We start from the raw sequence: 20,134 nt of genomic DNA, 5'->3' as shown, positions 1-20,134 counted from the left end.
GTAGTAATAATAATAATTTTGGGGATGCTGGTAATAATGAAGAACCGAATCATTTGCATAATGAATATAATTACCATCAAAAGGAGCACATGGTAGATCATGATAGGGTTCAAGACATGATTATTGATGCATTTTTAGAAACAACTACAACAATAGCTGATGGAACTGGAAATGTAGAAGAACCTAATTTGGATGCAAAAAGGTTTTATGAAATTCTAGATGTTGCAAATCAACTAATCTACCCTGGTTGTAGAGAAGATCTCTCTAAATTGTCTCTAGCAGCTAGGATGATGAATATTAAAACTGATCATAATTTACCTGAAAATTGCATGGATGCATGGGCGGAGTTGTTTAAAGAGTATTTGCCAGAAGACAACGTGTCTACTGAATCTTATTATGAGATTCAGAAATTGGTTTATAGTCTTGGGTTGCCTTCAGAGATGATAGATGTTTGCATCGACAACTGCATGATCTACTGGAAAGATGATGAGAAGCTAGAAGAGTGTCGATTCTGCAAGAAACCACGATTCAAACCGCAAGGACGTGGGAGGAATAGGGTACCGTACCAAAGGATATGGCACCTACCAATTACAGACAGGTTGAAAAGGTTATATCAATCTGAGAGGACTTCTGCATCGATGAGGTGGCATGCCGAACATGTCCAGAGGGATGGCGAGGTCGCTCATCCATCAGATGCAAGAGCGTGGAAACATTTCAACAAGGTACACCCAGATTTCAGTAGAAATATTTGGAATGTCTATCTTAGGTTATGCACCGATAGATTTAGTCCATTCGGAATGTCTGAGAGACAATATTCTTTGTGACAAGTCATTCTTACGCCGTACAATTTGCCGCCGGAAATGTGCATGGAACAAGAATTTCTATTCTTAACCATATTAATCCTTGGGACGAAGCATCCAAAACGGACGCTAGATGTTTTTCTTCAACCATTGCCACAAGAGCTAAAGGAGTTATGGTTAGACGGGGTGAGGGCGTATGATTGTTCGTTGAAAAATAATTTTACAATGCAAGCAGTTCTGCTATGGACAATAAGTGACTTTCCTGCATATTGGATGTTGTCTGGTTGGACAACACATGAAAGATTATCTTGTCCATATTATCTTGGATTGACGGATGCTTTTCAACTGAAGAATGGTAGGAAGAGTTGTTGGTTTGATTGTCATCGTTGCTTTCTCCCCATTTATCATCCATACAAAAGAAATAAGACATTGTTTAGGTATAAAAGAGTTGTCAGAGACAGTCCTCCTCCATATCTCACCGGCCAACAGATCGAAGCGGACATTGATTATTTCGGAGCTCAGGAAACAGTTAAGTGTGGAGGAAACCAGCATGTTCATGGAAATATGCTTGATGGGTATGGTGTGGCGCATAATTGGCATAAGAAGAGTATATTTTGGGAGTTGTCTTACTAGAAGGATCTTCTTTTACGTCACAACCTGGATGTGATGGATATAGAGAAGAACTTTTTTTACAACATCATGAATACAATACTGAACGTCCTTGGGAAGACAAAAGATAACAAGAAGTCAAGGATGGACTTACCGGATATTTTCTCAAGAAGTGAGTTACATATCAAGAGCAATAGCAACGTTCCTGTTCCTATCTTTCGGTTGTCATCAGAAGCCAAAACAACTTTGTTTAACTGGGTTGCATCAGAAGTTAAGTTCCCTGATGATTATGTTTCTAATATGTCAAGATGTGTTGAACGAGGTCAAAAGTTCTCAGGAATGAAGAGTCATGATTGTCATGTGTTTATGCAACGACTACTTCCATTTGCTTTTGCCGAGCTCCTTCCAACAAATGTACATGATGCAATTGCAGGTAAATATTTATTTATATATGTTATTAAATGTTATTAATTGGGTTACTTTTGCAATATACATCCATCAGAGCATTCTTCAGAGATCTTAGCACACATACGTTCAAGGAAGAAGTTATAGAACAACTTCATCAGAACATTCCGATCATATTGTGCAATCTGGAGAAGATATTTCCACCATCATTTTTTGACGTCATGGAGCATCTAGTTGTCCACCTCCCGTATGAAGCATTGCTTTGTGGACCTGTTCACAACGGATGTATCCATTTGAGCGTTCCATGAAACATTTGAAGGGAAAAGCAAGAAATCTTGTAAAGGTCGAAGGTTCAATAGTTGCTGGGAGTTTGACAGCAGAAACATCTAACTTCACATCATACTACTTTGCTCCAACTGTTCGTACGAGAAAAAGAGTTCCTAGAAGATAAGATAATGGAGGAGTACCGACATCATTTGCAGTTGATGGTGTTCCTGACATTTTCTGCCAAATTGGACGGTTTGGTGGTAAACTGAAAGAAGTATGGTGGTCATGTAAAGAAGATAAGGATAGTGCTCACACTTATATTTTGCTCAACTGCGAGGATGCAATAATCCGTTCCTTTGAGAGGTAAATATTCTTATGAATGTTAATTATATGAAAAATGTTAATTATATATGTTCTAATGCATTCATTTTATTTGCAGCATGTTTGTATCTCAAGTTGAAGAAGTAATACCAGGAATATCCTCAACTGAGGTTGACGCACGGAAAGATAAACACTTTGTCAAGTGGTTAAAATTGCAGGTATATATATATATATGGGCAAATCTCCAAAATAGCACATTTCTAAGTTTATATCACAAAATAGCACTCAAAAACTAAAATGACCAAAATAGCACATTTCTAAGTTTATCATTTGAAAATTTTAATTTTTTTATTTTTCAAAATTTGAAATCTTATCCCCAAAACCTCATTTCTCAACTCTAAACCCTAAACTCTAAACTCTAAACCCTAAACCCTAAACTCTAAACCCTAAACCCTAAACCCTAAACCCTAAACCCTAAACCCTAAACTCTAAATCCTAAACCCTAAACCCTAAACCCTAAACCCTAAAATCTAAACCCTAAACCCTAAACTCTAAACCCTAAACCCTAAACCCTAAATCCTAAACCCCACCCTATAACTCTAAACCCTAAGTTTGTGACTTTTGATAAAACATTAAGTGCTATTTTTGTGACTTTTGACCTTGGGTGCTAGTTTGGGAACATAAACTTGATTTAGTGCTATTTTTGTCTTTTTCTCTATATATATCTCATTTTAGCGTTGATGCTATAAGATAATTTTAACGGTGATGCTTTTTGTAGGTCGAGTATGACAATCCATATTACCCCGTATTCACGATTTGGTCCAAGGTCCAGTAGCAAAGGTCACCACATCACCTATGTATTTTACACGAGGTTTTACCTTTCACACATACGAGTATGGGAGACATTGGGCAACAAGTAACTACGGAATATGTGTGAAAGGCGAAACAGACTTTTATGGGATCTTGCATGAGATTATTGAAGTCGAAATTCCGGGGTTATTGAAGCTAAAATGCATCATCTTCAAATTTGAATGGTTCGACCCCGTTGTGAACCGAGGTGTTCGGGTTAACAAATTTGGTGTTGTGGATGTAAATTCTGGGAGAAGATACAACAAGTTCGAGCCTTTCATCCTAGCTTCTCAAGCCCATCAAGTTAGCTTCCTTCCATACCCTCGCCTTCGCAGTTCTGGGATAAACTGGTTAGCTGTTATAAAACTTACACTTTGTGGACGAATTGTTGCTGGAGAAGAACCACCTTTGCAAGAAGAAGACGTTATCATTGAAGTCGATGTACCTGATCAACGACTTAATGAAATCCTTCTGATCGATCCGGAAAACCAACAATATGAAGATCTTCCCGAAGATGTGACAGATGAAGCACATGCAGACGAGTTCGATGGAAGCGACGATGATCATTGTATTGATCTTGATGAGAACGAAAACGATTCAGAATGATGTAATCTATGTAACAAATGTTGTTGTTTGTTTCATTTTCTCATTTTAATGTACGTGTATCAAAAAGTTGTTTTATATAATATGTTTTAAAAAAATAAAAATAATAATTTGGAGTTTATGGTTTAAGTTGGATAAAGAGGAAGAAGATGTAAAGAAGAAGATATGATGTTACAAGATAAGTAACTTTGGGGTTTAGGTTTTCTGGTTTCAGGGTTTAGGGTTAAGACTCGTAAAGTCGTCGAAAACAAAAACACGGGCCTGGTAAATTCGTCGTAACCTGGTCAACGTAAATTCGTCATAAACATGGTCCACGTAAATTCGTCGTAACCTTAAAAACACGGGCCTGGTAAATTCATCGCAAATGAAAAAATGCGGGCCTAGTAATTTCGTCGTAAATGAAAAAACGCGGGCCTGGTAACTTTATCGTAACTTTACGACGACTTTACGAGGAATGCCTTTTCTTATATATAGGCGACGCCTCAGAACGAGCTTTGCTCGTTCATTCCTCCCAAATCCCTCTCCACTCCTCTTAAGGTAACCTCACCCTCTCTCTAATTTTTTTTTAAAAAACATTGTTTAGTTTTAGGTGGTTAGTATAGGTAATTACCTTAAGTGGTTAGTATAGGTAATTAGTTTAAGTGGTTAGTATAGGTAATTAGTTTAGGTGATTAGTTAGGTATTGGAATAAAAAATTTTAATTCTGTCGTTTTTGATAAAACTAACTGTATTTTTTATAAAATTTAGATGGGTCCTAGAAGAAAGCCAGCAGCACCTACTTACTCTCAGATGTTTCATGATGGTATCGGGACATCTTCTTCTGGTCCATCATCTTCCGAGGCAGTTCCGGACTCTCAGACATCCGAGAGAGTTTCTTGGAGTCCTCCTCCTCCAGCACCTCATATGCCTCCACCTCATATGCCTCCTCCTCCTCCTCTTCCAGCCGCTGCACCTTAGCATGTCCCAGCAGGTGCAGTTCATCCATATTTGCGTGTGCCTCCATCTGCACCATACGTGAGATATGCAGTGGAGGATTTGCTCGCCCAAGCTGGATGAGAGGGCTTGGATGTTTTGGATCCCGATAGACCACCGGGAACTTATTGGTAACTTATTATTTTTTAGTACATTAAATTTTAAATTTTTTTTCTAACAATTAGGTTCTCTTTTCAGGTTTGGGGCCAACAACCGTATTGGCCGGAGCGTGCCGGAGACGATCAAGGGCTACTACGACGGAGACTACCCGAATTGGAGCAAGACTCTAGACCACGTTAAGACGACTTGGTTTAAATGTTTTGTGGTTAATGTTTTTTTTAAACATCTAATTAAATATTTATTTTAATTCTTTTAAAATTTTGTTTGGTTCAGCAAAGGTGGCACTGGTCCTTGGGAATCACCAAGAGGGTGAAGCGGGAATTCATTGCAAAGGCAAAGACCCGCCTTTGCATTACTATCTCTGATTGGAAGGACAAGTGGGAGATCTACGGTTATGAGGGAAAACCCACCAAGCTCACGAAAGATGTATGGGATGATCTCATCGCCTTTTGGAAGCTACCCTCTTCGATCCGTAAGGCGAACTTGTGCTCCACTTCCCGAAGAACGAAGGACAAAGATGATCATTTTCCCATGGTTCACAGAACCGGACAAAAGCCTCACGCCGGAATCCGTCTAGAAGCTGTGAGTTTGTTTCTAATATTTATTTTGAATTCTTTAATTAATTTTAATTTTAATATTTAATTTTTTTTTGGTAGTATGAGAAGACGTGAGTTTTACCATCTCTGTCTGATCTATGCAAGATGACTCACGCCACATCAGACGGGATTTTTGTGGATCCGGCATCCGAAAAACTCTTCAACGCAGTGGCTTCTCGAGTTGAAGAGCGGGAGACGCAATTAACCCAGCAGTCTCCCGATGGATTACCCGTTAAACTGACGACCGAAGAGGTCGACAGGATCTTCGAAGAGGTAAAACTTTATAATGTTATTTAAATAAATTTAACTATTTAATAAATTTTAACTATATTAATATGTTTTTATAGGTGGCTCCTAGAAAGAATGGACGGATAGTGGGCATAGGTTCTGTTATCGAAGTTGCTAAGGCAACTTCGTCATACGCGTCGAGACGGGATGAAGAGAACTCTCATTTGAGAGCTCAGATGGATAGCCAGCAGGATCGTTTAGATAGCCAGCAGGATCGTTTAGACTCTCTTGAAGATCTGCTGGACGTGATGGCGGTGGGAAACCCGACTATGCAGAGAGCATTAAATGAGAGGCAAGCAGCTCTCGGGATGCCAATACGGAATCCCGAAGATGCCGATCCAGACCGTTCTCAACCGAGCACCGCCACCGACTACTTCGATAATATGTAGTAGCTTTTTTATTTGTTTCCTTTTGTATTATAAATTTAAATATTATGTTATGACTTTTAAATAGTTTTTAAATATATGATTTGATTTTCATATTTCATTTTATATTTAAAATTTTTAAAATTTCGAATATTAAATAATATTTGTATTTTAATTTAATATTAAATGGTAAGAAGCGATGTAAATTTGTTGTAAACTTTACATGGATTTTACAACGAAATCTTCGTAACATCGTCGTAAGGTTTACGTGGAGCTTACATGGGCAGCGTTGTAAAATCCTCGTAAAGTTTACATGGAGTTTACATCGAAATAATACGAGTACTTTACAACGAAGTATTACGTCTCGTTTACGACAAAATGTTTCCTTCCGTTTTACGAGGAAAACTTTCCTCGTAAACGTTACCACGTTTTTACGACGAAACTTCCGTTATGACGGACGTTTAACAACGAAATGGTTTTTGATGTTATTTTGTCGTAACACTCCTTTTACGACGAATTAATAAGGAATATTGCCTTCGTTAAAAATATGTTTTCTTGTAGTATTTTTTTTTTGTTGATTTATTTTCGTCATTCAGTGCTTGTTAGCAAATCTATCTTCATTTGAATTTTATTTATATGAATGCCAAGATTTTGATAGTTTATTTTCTTTTCCGTCAAAATTGTTAATTTCATTCAAAGAGGAATACAAAGTTTACTACAAGCTGGTGGAAGAACAAGAAATCCCCGTAAACAAAACGTTAAGCGTCTGAACAAAACGTTAAGCGTCTGAACAAAAAAAAACTAAAGCCTCTACCAAATCAGTACTACATAAAAATAATCTAATTAGGCTTCTTCGTGTGGCCGAACAATGATGGTTGCAGGTCGAACCATTATGTTATTTTGTAGATTACCAGATTTATAACTCTGTTTTATATAATATATTATAAAAACTACAAGGTGGTAACAATGCGTTTTAGTGGATATTAGTGTGTTGGTGCAAGGTAAAAACATGTAATCTTCCTCGCCTCCCTAGGTTGGTCTCCTTTCGGTTTATCTCCTGTCTCCTCTCACGTGTTTGAACGGAGCAATATAATGAAATCCGTCATCTCACCGGTGTTCCGCTAGACCTAAGGCATCAGAAAGGTCTTACCTTGGTTGCTGGACTGGTTGGTGAACCAAAAGAAACTGACGATTTCACGAAAAATCTGGTTAGTCTCACAGTGTCTCACGTCAAAGTTGAGGTTGATCTAACAAAACCGCTGCCGTCAATTGTGGAATTCGAGCGCCAAAGTGGAGAGGTTGTAGAAGTTCTTGTTCATTACCCATGGACGCCTCCTACTTGCACCCACTGTCATGAGCTAGGACATATCATTCGGTAACTGCTTGCACTACACTCCACCTGCTCCGTCTACTCAAAAAGACACTGGTGCCAAAACACCTGCTTCTCAAGTTTCAAAAACTGGTCCTCGCCTCTATAAAAAGAAGGTCCCTGGCCCCAATCCTCAGCCTACCGACCCTCTGTTTATACCTCAACCCTCAATCGCCTTTTGTCCTTTACCTTTGAATCCACAAAACCCCACATCCTCCTCTTCCCTGCTCCAAAAAACCCCAACTCTAAACCCACCCTCTGCCTCCTCTGACATGACTATCGACTTATCTTATAACCCCTTTACCCCCCTTAAAGATTTAAGCCCTGACCATATTAAAAAACCTTATCTTAAAAGATCTTGATCCTCCCCTATTCTCTCCCCACCAAGATCTCTCAATCAAAACCCCTTTTCACCCTCCCCCGACCACTTCCAGCTTAATCTTTTTACTCCCTCCTCCTTCTGACACCCCTCCTTTACTTGTTGCCCAAAACACTAACCCTATTTCTTCTTTTGTTGACTGGGGTTCCTCAAATTCGAATGAGGAGCTTCCAAAAACTTCCCTATGAGTGTCAAGCTTTTTTTTTGGAATGTCTGAGGTCTAAATGACCCGGCTAAACATCGGCCTTTTGTTAGTTGGCTCTTTAGCCATAACCTTATTTTTGGTGCTATTCTAGAAACTCATATAAAAGAACCCAATCTGTCTTCCCTAATGTCCAATTTGTGCCCCCGCTGGAACTACCTATCTAACCACTTATCAGACGTAGATGGCAGAATTATCCTAATTTGGCAGCATCCTATGCAAGTCCAGATTGTTAATCAAAGCAGACAGTCAATTACCTGCCTTCTTTCACTGCCTAACCAGGAAGCTTTCTACTTCACATCAGTTTATGCCTCAAATGAAACAGCAGATAGAGTTGATCTTTGGGCAGAGCTTCTGCTTCTTCATGCCACTCTTGACCTTGATAATAACAAGTGGATGATTGGAGGTGATTTCAACCAGATCATTTACCCCTATGAACACTCCTCTGACTCAATCTATGCCCCAGATATCAACATGTATCATATGCGTGATTGCTTGCTCCAAGCTGGCTTGTTCGACCTGCGGTTTAACGGCCCAATTCACACGTGGACTAATAACCAACCTGAGAGCCCCATTGCTAAAAAGCTAGACAGATTGCTGGTGAACTCCGCGTTCCTCTCAACCTTCTCCCATGCCTATGCCTCTTTCCTTCCCCAACTCTTCTCTGACCACACCCCATGTCTAATCGATCTTGCCTTCTCCCTCCCTAAAGCTGAAACCCACCCTTTCAAGTTTCAAAACTACCTCACCAAACATCCCAACTTCTCTGAGCTGATCCTCGACGCCTGGATTCTGGCCAGAAGCATGAGCTGTAACCTAAAGCATTTCTTTTGGAAACTTAAAATCATCAAGAATGATTTAAAGCGATTGAACAAAAGATAATTACTCAAAAATCCAAGAGAGAGTGACTGAAACTTACGGTTTGTTACAATGTGTGCAGGTGCAAGCGTTGCAATCCCCATCACCATAAATTTTTCAGGATGAAAAGGAGCTCCACCTCAAATGGTTGTTCCTGCGAGAAATAGAAGAAAGTTACTTCAGGCAGAAGTCGCGGATTAACTGGCTGAAAGAGGGAGATTTTAACACAACGTACTTTCACCGTATCTGTCAAGTCTGAGCCAGTTATAACGCAATCAGATCCTTCCTCGCAAGCTCAGGACTACTAGTAACCGACCCTATCGAAATGAGCATGATGGCTGTTGCTCATTTCCAGTCAGTGCTAGGGCCTCAGACCTACTATCTTCCTACAACATCATCACCTACTGCTTGGTTTGCTGACTTGATCCCCTTCTGCTGCTCACATGCCCAAGCTCAGGCAATGCTCACCTTACCAACATCAGAGGAGATTAGAAAACTGTTTTTCAAACTTAATCCAAACAAGTCTCCAAGGCCTGTTGGACTGACCTCAGGTTTCTTTAAAGCAGCATGGGATGTAGTAGGAGAAGAGGCAGTGTGCTCAATCCAGCATTTTTTCTACTCTGGCTTCCTTCCTGCTACCACAAATGCCACTATCCTGTCTCTGATCCCAAAGTTTCCATGAGCGTGTAGAGTATCTGATTTCCGCCCCATCTCTTCTCTCAATACAGTCTATAAAGTCATTTCTCGCCTTCTAGTTGCCAGACTCAAGCCAATACTGCCCCATTTGATCCTCCCCTGTCAAACGACATTTGTGAAGGACAGATTATTAGTGGAAAATACGGTGCTTGCAAGTGAACTAGTTCATGGCTATCACAAGAATAAAGGAGCAAAAAAAATCACCATTAAAGTGGACATTGCTAAGGCTTTTGATACCATCTCCTGGGAATTTCTCTTCTCCTGTCTCCAAGGCCTAGAACTGCCTCCGCCATTCATCTCCCTGCTTAGAGCATGCATATGTACCACAAGCTTTATGGTTGGTTACAATGGAACAGTTAATGGATTTTTTAAAGGAAAAAGAGGTCTTAGGCAAGGGGATCCCCTCTCTCCATACCTGTTTGTAATCGCCATAAACTGTCTCTCCTACATGCTAAATCAGGCGGCGGCTCAAGAGAAAGTGAAATATCACACTAACTGTCGAGCCATGAAGCTTACTCATCTCTCATTTGCCGACGACCTGTTTATCTTCATAGATGGATCACTGGAATCTGTGCAAAATGTTCTTCAGGTGCTACACGAGTTCGAACAGAGATCAGGCCTGGCAGTGAGCTTTCAGAAAAAAAGTTTATTTGCCTCCGGCCTAGATGACAGTGAAGTTGCAACTATACAAGCATCAACGGGTATGGTTTGTGGAACGCTGCCGGTGCGGTATCTTGGGGTCCCTCTCAGCTCGAAGAAGCTCAACCTCGCAAATTGCGAACCTCTGATCCATCAGATAAAGGCTAGGCTCTCAAACTGGTCAGTCAAATCCCTCTCTTTCTCTGGTAGACTGCTTCTCATCAAGACAGTAATCACTGGCATAACAACTTTTTGGTGTTCTGCTTTTATCCTCCCTAAAGCCTGCATATCAAGAATTAACTCTCTTTGTAGCACTTTTTTAGGGAAAGGCAATATCGATAGTCATAACTCTGCAAGAGTGGCCTGGGACAGAGTGGTACTTACAAAATCTCAAGGAGGACTTGGAGTGAAGGATCTTTATACTTGGAATAAAGCTTGTTGCCTGAAGCTAATATGGCTTCTCTTCTTCCGAGGGGGCTCAATCTGGGTGGCATGGTTTATAGAAGTCATTTTACAAGGGTCAATTCATAACTACTGGACAACCAAACCGAAAGTCTCATTCTCCTGGCTTGCGAACAAGTTGCTGAAATTAAAGGATGAAGTTTTCCCGCTTATCAAGCAGAGACTAGAGAATGGACTTACAACAAGATTTTGGTTCGATAATTGGTCTCCCTTCGGGAACTTGGCAGCTCATCTTAATCTCTCATCTTCACGACTGGGAATCCCTCTCAGGGCAACTGTAGCTTCACTCCGCTGGAACGGCGTTTGGCGAATCCCTCAGGCAAGATCAGACGCACAGCTCGAGCTCCATGCCTTCCTTACAACAGTTGAGTTCTCTGAAAATGAGGATTATTATGAGTGGGAAATCGATGGTAAGGTCTCAAAGAAGTTCAATACAGGGGAGGCTTACACTTTCTTGCGAGGAAATGTTGATGAAGTTAACTGGTCCTTCATAGTATGGACGCAATACAGCATACCTCGACATAATTTTCTTGTTTGGCTAGCAATTCTAGACAGATGTCCCACCAGAGATCGACTTATAAAATGGGGATTAAACGTGCCACCGACTTGTCTTCTTTGTAACTCTGCTGAAGAGGCTCGGAATCACCTCTTTCATGAATGCAACTTCAGTTTTGATATGTGGTCATTGAGCTCAAACAGGCTAGGGATTCAGCCAAACCGACAATGGGATCATACAGTCAATCAGATGAGGCAGTTACCTCGACAACGAGCTCACCGGTCAAAGCGACTTCTCATCCTCCTTGCCTGGCAATCGACGATCTACTGGACTTGGTCTGAGAGAAACACTAGGCTTCATCAGAATACTTTCAAAACGGTTGACGCTATCTTCACTGTGGTTGATCGACAGCTTCGGAATAAAATTCTCAGTTTTAGAGAAACGAATCCGTTTCTCTCCTCTGCCATGATGCAACAATGGATCTGACACGCACCTTCTATGATCAACGAACCGTTCTTCTCTCGAATCATCCGCTCACCCTTCATAATTTACCTCTTCAACACTTAACTCACCACTACTGGGCTTCAATTGGGCTCTGAGTTTTCTTTCTGTTAAGTTCTTTTTACTATGAGTTTTGGGAATTGGATTGTGCCCTGAACTAAAGCACTTTGCTTGTAAACATTTTATTTTTTTTCTGCATTTTAATTTGAAAGCCTAAGTTACAAAAAAAAATATAATGAAATCCGTGTTTCACTTTCAACCCCAATAAAGCTCGACATTGGTGCTTTCCTCTTTCTATTTCTCTGTTCATTGTGTAACTCTCTTCATAGGATGTATAGCTGCTTGATCAATGATTTAGTTTTTGTTTTACTTAATCTGGTCTTGTAGTTTCATCTTGGTTTTGGGGATTGTTTTTTAACTTGTCGGCTTTGGATTCCAGGGTTTGTCTGGCTTTTGTTTCTGGGAGTTGTTAAACTCACCGGCTTTTGTTGTTAATTTCTTATAAGCTATGGTTTGTATTCGATCTATCTATATAACTTTCAGTGAAATAAAAAGAAAGGATTTTTTTTTGATTTTGAGAAAAAATAAAAAGAAGAAGAAAAAGAAAGGAGATATTAGTGCAAATTAAGACACGTGTTCAACAAGTGCCACTAAGAACATTTCCAATGTACACTTCTATAATTTTTTCTAAAATAGAGATTTTTATTATAGAGTTGAAAATACTCCAATGTATGCTTTTATAATAGAGTTCATTTATTTTAGACGAAAATATAGAGGAAAATTACTTTTTACTTCTATATTTAGAGGTGAAAATAACATATCTCTATATTTTCTCCTATAAATAGAGGAACTAAAGTTGCACAAACACAAAGATTATAAGAACTTCTCTTCTTATTAGATTTAGAAACTCTCTCAAAACTAAACCTTTCAATGTGTTTCTCTTGATGGAACATCCCTCCATGAGAACTCTTTATATAGGAAGAAGCTACATCTTTTCCTAAGGGCGAAGCTACATCTTTTCCTAATAATAATATGGAAACATTCCTAAGCTCGATATGTTTTCCTTTTTCCTTAACCCATCAAACTCCACTTTAATGAGTTAACTTGCTCCTCAAGTTAATTGGAATTATCCAACATTCTCCCCATTAATTCCAACTTGAATCTTAGGTATGTTGATATTCTTAACTCCGATGAACTTGCGCATTGCTTCGAACTTGATCATTGCCAATGGCTTAATGAGTATGTCTGCCTTGTGCTCCACTCCAGGTATGTGCTTCACTTCGATAAAGTCGAACTCCACACATTCTCGAATGAAATGGTACTTCGAGAGTATGTGTTTGCTTCTACCGTGAAACACCGGGTTCTTGGTGAGGGCTATCGCTGACTTGTTGTCAATCTTCAACACGACCTTCTTGTCTTCTTTGTTCATGATCTCGACCATCAACTCCTTTAACCATATTTCTTGTTTTGCAGCTTCCGTAGCTGCCATGAACTCCGCCTCACATGAAGAGAGTGCCACTGTGGGTTGCTTGCACGATGTCCACGTGATCGGCGATGTTCCTAGGTAGAACATAAACCCTGTAGTGCTTCTTCCATCATCAACGTCTATGTTATGGCTGCTGTCACTGTAACCTGTAATCTCCGTTGTTCCATCCCGTTTGAAGAAGAGACCATACTTTGTAGTGCCCTTTATGTATCGTATTAGATGCTTCACTGCTTCTCCATGACTCTTGATGGATAATTCCAATTAACTTGAGGAGCAATCTGCAAGAAGACCAAAATACCCTTAGAGTAGGAACGAGACCTATCGAGTTAGGATTGGGAGGTGTGTGTGGCAGAGATCAAGTCAAAAGATCCTGGAAGTTAGTTGTGGGACACGAGATGAATGTGATCCTTAGTTTGAGGGGGAGAATGTGAGATAACTAACTAAGTCCCACATTGGAGAATTAGACAAGGAGTGTCTAATATATAAAGAGATGTCCAACTCTAATAGTACGAGGCCTTTTGGTAAAGAAACCAAAAGTAAATCCATGCGGGCTTGACAATTAGGCCCAAAGTGGACAATATCGTACTAATAAGATAATATAGAGTTGGACATGGGCTTAATAAATTCCAACAGGAACTCTATTATAGATATTGGAGCATTTTCACCTTTATAGAGGTAATGGAAAAGTCTATATTTATTCATAACATAGAGGTTTCTTATATTGGAGAGTACACCATCATAGATAAATGGAAAGATTACAAATCATAATCTTTTGGTTATGAGTCATCCACAATCTGGTTCATAGCACTCACCCTTGGATGCCATATCCATTTAGAGCTTGTAATGTGCTTTAATGTTGTCTCATCAAAACCTTACCAGAAAAACCCAATTGGGACAAAACCATGGTGAAGTAAAAAGAGTAGAACACACATTATTCCCCCTGATTTGGACATTACTGAAGGTCGCTTGGACCTCTCCAATTTTCTGCAATCCGTGGGTGATGAAGATCTTGGGCAGAATATGTTTCGTCCTCGAACATGATAGTTGGTTCTTCTTTACCATCGGCCATGCCACAATCTGATCGAACATATTAAGTCATCGACCTCAAATACACGCACACGAAATCTTGGATGATGTTGCTGTGATATGCGTGTACCACCATGTGTAAAACATAACCTGTCTGAAAACAAATAAACAAAACCAAATAACCCCTCTTTGGGCTGGTTAGTATAAAATAAATCAAAATCAATGGCTTCTTCATCGTCCTTCTTATGGACCAATCAGATCAGTGTCTAAAACAAGACTTATGCATCATCCATCTCAGGACTAAATGGACTTCTTTATCGTCCACCTTTGGACTGAATGGATCAGTGTCCAAAACAAGTGATCTCACGCCCATGTACTAGATAATGGGTGAGACTGGTCCATATTAAATCTCTTGAGTACCCTTTTTTGTATATACTATTTGATGCACAAGGATTTCATTGTTAATGTACTCAAGTTGTAATCCCAAACAAAACTTTTTTTTTTTTTAAGATCTTTCATCTCAAACTCTTTCTTGAGATATTCAACTGTTTGAGAAATTGTATCCAGAGGTTCCTAGGATATTCAGATCATATACTTTGATGATTATCAATATTGTTCTCGAGAACTTGCTATACTTTCAGCTCAATACCCTTTAGTACTTTCATTATCCAGTGGACCATATAAATATACAGTCACTACATCAACTTGCTGCAAGTCTAATTTTCTCTCTTATATAGCCAGACTTATGAGAAATCTAAAAGTAGTTGCATCCACCACATAGGAGTATGTCTCCTCATAATCTATTACTGGTCTTTGTGAGAATCCTTGTGCAACATCAGTTTTATATCTCACGATTACTGTTCCTCACAAGACCCATTTATATCCACTGGTTTTAACATCATATGGCGTCTTAATCATATGGCCAAATACGCATTTCTTCTTTAAACTATTTAACCCCATGTTTCCATTCAATCCAATATGTTTTACGAGTGCGCACTCTTATATTGACGTGAGTTCATGATTCTCGCTTATATTCATAAATTCAAGTGATACCTTGTATGCAAATAAATCATCTTATGTCGACATTCCTTATTGGTTCCATTATGTTCCAGACATGATATAATCGATTGAAATTCATTATTATCAGGACCTTTAATACTTTGCACCTTGGCGTCCCAAGCTACATTGTTTGGTACATGTACCTTAGAGCCGGACGGCCTTATCTTCATGTCTGGGATAGTTTTCTTAGTAACCTCGGATTTGGATTTTGATTATCATTCTCTGCACCTTTCTTTTGTTTTCGAGGATTCTTATCTTTTGGAACCTATTGGTCTACCACGTTTCATACGTTGTCTAGACTCTGTAGCAACTTGACTGTGTCTCTTCTTGGACATCAAATTCGTTGGTGCTTTACAAGCTGGTTTATATATGACTTAGTCATTCTTTTTCGGGTCAGCAAATGTGTCTGGCATTTGATTAGCTAGCTTTGTAAATGTATAATCGTTGGACGTCTATTTCACATTCTTTAGTCTGAGGATCTTGCCAAGACATCGATGGTTGATTCTATTCTATTTCTTTTACCATTCTTTTACCAGCTTTATTATTTTTTTCTCCTCCTGGTCTTAAAATAATTTGTGTACCTGGCCTCAAATATAATCACCCATAGTTGGCTCAAAGTACTTTATTATTGTCGGAGAATCATATCCAACATATATCCCCATCCTTCTTTTGAGGTCCCATCTTAGTTCTCTGTGGTGGAGCAATTAGTACATAGACAGCACATCCAAATATCTTATGATGGGGGTATGTCTAGGTCTTGACCCGTTAATAATTATGATAGGGGATATCTAGGCTCACTAAATGGCCTGATGCGTATTAACTTAGGTGCATGTAAATTTCGTGTGGCCCAAGCTGTGAATGAGAGTTTTGACCTCATAAGTTATGGTCTATTCGTTCTTGGTATGGACATGTATCACAGAATTGTCCACACTTGCCCCCATGGACATACCATAATCATTTAAACGCTTGGGACATGTATTCACCAGTGACATATTGTCTTTATTATGAAAAAGGGGCTCGTAGCCGTTTTACTAGTGATGGCCTAATGAGTTTCCCTTGTGTACATGCTACATACGTGAGATTCTTTGGGATAACGTTTCTTATCTTTTAATGAGTGCCTTTGAATATCAATTTTCGCATCATGTTTGGACCAGGATGGCCAATCCGGTCGTGCCATAAAGTGTATATTTTCGCAGGCTTTTAGCCTCTATCATACTGATCTATGCATAGTCTAGGTCAGTAGAGAATGCAGGTATAGTCTTTAGGACTTATTATGGCCTTGGGCGATTTTATACATATATCTGAAGGAACTCTTTGTTTCCTTCGCCCATTGTTTCAATATGGAAACCATTCATTCTTATATCTTTAAAACTCAATAGGTTGCTCTTGCTCTTAGAGCTGGGTGAATATAAGGCATCACTGATTTCTAGATGTATAGTCTTCTTTCAGACTGGCGATACCTGCTTTAGTACTTATATTGGTGTTTTTCAGTGTACTCATATAAAAAAATCATTCATTCATTTAATCTAAGCAGAAAATGTAATAGAAATAAATTCAGAGAGATAAAAATCAGAGAAAGCATATAAGCAAAGCAATCACACAAGTTTGATGTCGAAATCAGATTATCAACTTGATTCTTTTAGGCAATCATAAGTCTCATATTCCATAAGATCATCTTGATCATGTTCGAAATTATTTTCACCATCTTTATAGACCAAGTGGGTTTCAGGATTCTTCCCTTTTAGACTCTCTTTGATAGAGGTCAAAAAAATGTTTGGGAGTCCTTCATATCTTAGTCCAATGGTTTCCCATTCCACATCTATTGCACACTGATTTGGTCGAGCTTTGTGGTTTAAAGGATATACTACGGCCACTGCCTTGACCATGGCTCAAATTGGGTTGGAGATGGTCTAAGATCAATTTTTTAAAATAAATAGTAGTTTTGTTTATGACTGGTTTACCGTTTAAAAACCAAACTAATTTTTAGAACACCGATTTTTCGTCTAATTATAGCTCTTTAAATGAATCATTCCACTTAATCAATCTGCCGTCACTATTCATATTCCTAAAGAAAGTAAGACCATGATTAATTCGGGGTTCTTAGAGTGAGGTTCTTAGCAGAAGTTAAGAAACAGTTTCTTAACTTCCGCTAAAAACCTCATCCTAAGAACCCCGGATTAATCATGCTCTAAGAATATTTCTTTTAGTGTTACACTTTAGATATATCTAAAAAAACAAATGTACTATGTTCGCAATACGTAAAGAGAACGTCACTGAGAGAATCTTAGAAGGTCCCCCCAACTGCAACTTCCCTCTATAAATTCCATATTCATTCTCTCACTCAAAAGAACATTTCTCAAAAAGTAAAACATATCTCACTCTCTTTTAGTCTCCTCCGCTCTTCAAAAGCTTATATCAATACCATCCTCTCCTCTCCATACAACAATGGACTCTCATTCTTGCCACCAAACCAAACAGATTATCCTCGTACACGGTCCCATCATCATTGGAGCCGGTCCTTCCGGTCTTGCAACGTCTGCATGTCTCTCTAGCCGTGGAGTCCCCTCTTTGATCCTAGAACGTTCCGATTCAGTAGCATCTCTATGGAAATCCAAAACCTACGACCGACTCAAACTCCATCTCCCTAAACACTATTGTAGATTACCACTCTTGGACTTCCCTGAAAACTTCCCAAAATACCCTTCTAAAAACGAGTTCTTGGACTACCTTGAGTCATACGCTTCGCATTTTGGCATCGTCCCTAGGTTCAATGAGAACGTCCAAAACGCTTCTTACGATTCCTCCTCCGGTTTATGGAGAGTAAAGACTCTAAGTGGCGCAGAGTATCTCTCCAAATGGCTTGTCGTTGCGAGCGGTGAGAACGCAGACGCTTACGCCCCGGAGGTTCCGGGGATAGTGAAGTTCTCCGGTGGGAGAATTATTCACGCAAGTGAATACAAAAGCGGTGAAGAGTTCCGACAACAGAAAGTTTTAGTTGTCGGATGTGGAAACTCCGGCATGGAGATTAGTTTGGATCTTGTTCGACATAACGCTTCTCCTCATCTTGTTGTCCGAAACACAGTAAGTGATCAAAACATATTTACTTTCATTTTGGTTATAATACATGAATTATTAATGTTAGTACTTTTTAATGTAGGTTCATGTGTTGCCAAGGGAGATACTTGGGTTGTCAACATTTGGAATTGGGATGACACTTCTCAAATGTTTACCATTGAGGTTTGTTGATAAGTTCTTGTTACTGATGGCTAATCTGTCGTTTGGAAATACCGACCGGTTAGGTCTACGCAGACCAAAAACCGGTCCGCTTGAGCTAAAGAATGTCACCGGAAAAACTCCGGTTCTTGACGTCGGAGCTATGACTCTCATCAGATCTGGCAAGATTCAGGTGGGTTTAACCACATCTGCCTTTATTTAATTTATTGAAATAAGACTTCCTTCTGAAGATTTTACTTCTCTTTTATTTTAATCGTGATAGTTTTGCGTGGCCTGAGGCCCTGAGCAAGTAACCTTTTAGTTATTTATTTATAACTCTGCAGTGCCCACGAAATAATAGTGAGTTAGCTCACTTTCTAAAAGAAATGTGTTAATGTGGAAACTACAAATGTTTTAATGTTCTAAAGAATCTTTGTTTGTTTTGTTGAAAAAGTTTTCTTCTTCTTCAGAAAAAGTTAGTTTTTGTTTTGTTGTACTATTTTCTTATATGCTTCCGTGAATCGTTTTTACGTTGTCATGATTACATCAATTTTGTTTCTGAGGTCGAGCTAATCGTTTTATTACTATTAAAATGCAGATAATGGAAGGTGTACAGGAAATTACAAAAAAGGGAGCAAAGTTTATGGATGGTCAAGAAAAGGAATTTGACTCTATCATATTTGCCACTGGTTACAAAAGTAACGTGCCTACTTGGCTTCAGGTAAGCTTAACATCTATAATTCCCACTCATCTAAAAATTAATTAGAAACAATCATAAACAATGCCTCCCTTTATTCAATTAGGGAAGTGATTTTTTCACGAAGGAAGGGATGCCGAAAACGCCGTTTCCAAACAGCTGGAGAGGAGGGAAAGGGTTGTACACTGTTGGGTTTACGAGGAGAGGACTCCTTGGAACGGCGTCTGACGCGGTTAAGATTGCTGGCCAAATAGCTGACCAGTGGAGAGATATAAAGGGGGCCACCAAGAATTTGTGCAGCTCTCGTTTTGTTATTATCTCTAAATCCTAATTTGTGTTTTGAAAACGAAAAACAAATCACTACCTAATTTTGCATGTTGTAAATTGAAGAAATAAACTTGTATAGATGCGGTTATCTAGATTAGTTAATAACGTTTTGACTGTCATTTAAAATTGCTAAAACAAAATACTGTACTCTAGGAACTGTTAAAACTTAAAAGTGTGTATTCAGTTTAAAATGATTTAATTTTAATGAGTTTTAGATGAGTTTAGTTGATTTGAAAATTTAGCATAATTTTGTTTGAACCACTATTTAAAACCCCTGTTCGGGAACGCGCTATGCGCTAGTCGGACGGTCGGGTTGGGCCTAGCGTCTAAAGAGAAAATCGGGGATTAATCGGAAATTATGCGGGACGGAATTGTTAGATTGTTTACTATGTTATAAAACATGTTAATCTTTAATTGTGTATAACATTAATACATTTTTATGTTTAAGATTGTATAAAACACATAAATAGAATATATATAAACTTAATATAGTGTAATTTTCATCAAAATTATGAATATAAATGATATT

The 20,134-nt window shown here is 38.9% G+C and overlaps 2 protein-coding genes across 2 annotated transcripts; both read left to right on the top strand.

The window, feature by feature from the left end:
• The first annotated feature begins 8,361 nt into the window (after window positions 1-8,361).
• On the top strand, window positions 8,362-9,027 carry LOC106384756. The gene has a single exon (XM_013824669.2). It carries the CDS (start codon window positions 8,362-8,364, stop codon window positions 9,025-9,027), a length of 666 nt encoding a protein of 221 aa, XP_013680123.1.
• Window positions 9,028-17,198: 8,171 nt separating this feature from the next.
• LOC106386407 (probable indole-3-pyruvate monooxygenase YUCCA1) lies at window positions 17,199-19,685 on the top strand. Its single transcript, XM_048750431.1, has 4 exons — window positions 17,199-18,449; window positions 18,526-18,774; window positions 19,180-19,302; window positions 19,385-19,685. The coding sequence occupies exons 1-4, from the start codon at window positions 17,814-17,816 to the stop codon at window positions 19,607-19,609; spliced, it is 1,233 nt and encodes a 410-aa protein (XP_048606388.1). The 5' UTR covers window positions 17,199-17,813; the 3' UTR covers window positions 19,610-19,685.
• The last annotated feature ends 449 nt before the right edge of the window (window positions 19,686-20,134 follow it).

The sequence above is a fragment of the Brassica napus genome, chromosome C3 (assembly GCF_020379485.1).
Source record: "Brassica napus cultivar Da-Ae chromosome C3, Da-Ae, whole genome shotgun sequence".
Lineage (NCBI taxonomy): Eukaryota > Viridiplantae > Streptophyta > Magnoliopsida > Brassicales > Brassicaceae > Brassica > Brassica napus.
Note: the sequence above shows the minus strand (reverse complement) of the source record. Positions and strands in the feature narration are given on the sequence as shown.

Bases quoted from the DNA above. Each gene is read 5' to 3' on its own strand.
- LOC106386407 (XM_048750431.1), top strand. From the start codon at position 17,814: ATGGACTCTCATTCTTGCCACCAAACCAAACAGATTATCCTCGTACAC. The intron at 18,450-18,525 runs GTAAGTGATCAA...TTTTTAATGTAG, and splicing joins ATCTTGTTGTCCGAAACACA to GTTCATGTGTTGCCAAGGGA. The intron at 18,775-19,179 runs GTGGGTTTAACC...ATTAAAATGCAG, and splicing joins TCAGATCTGGCAAGATTCAG to ATAATGGAAGGTGTACAGGA.
- LOC106384756 (XM_013824669.2), top strand. From the start codon at position 8,362: ATGCAAGTCCAGATTGTTAATCAAAGCAGACAGTCAATTACCTGCCTT.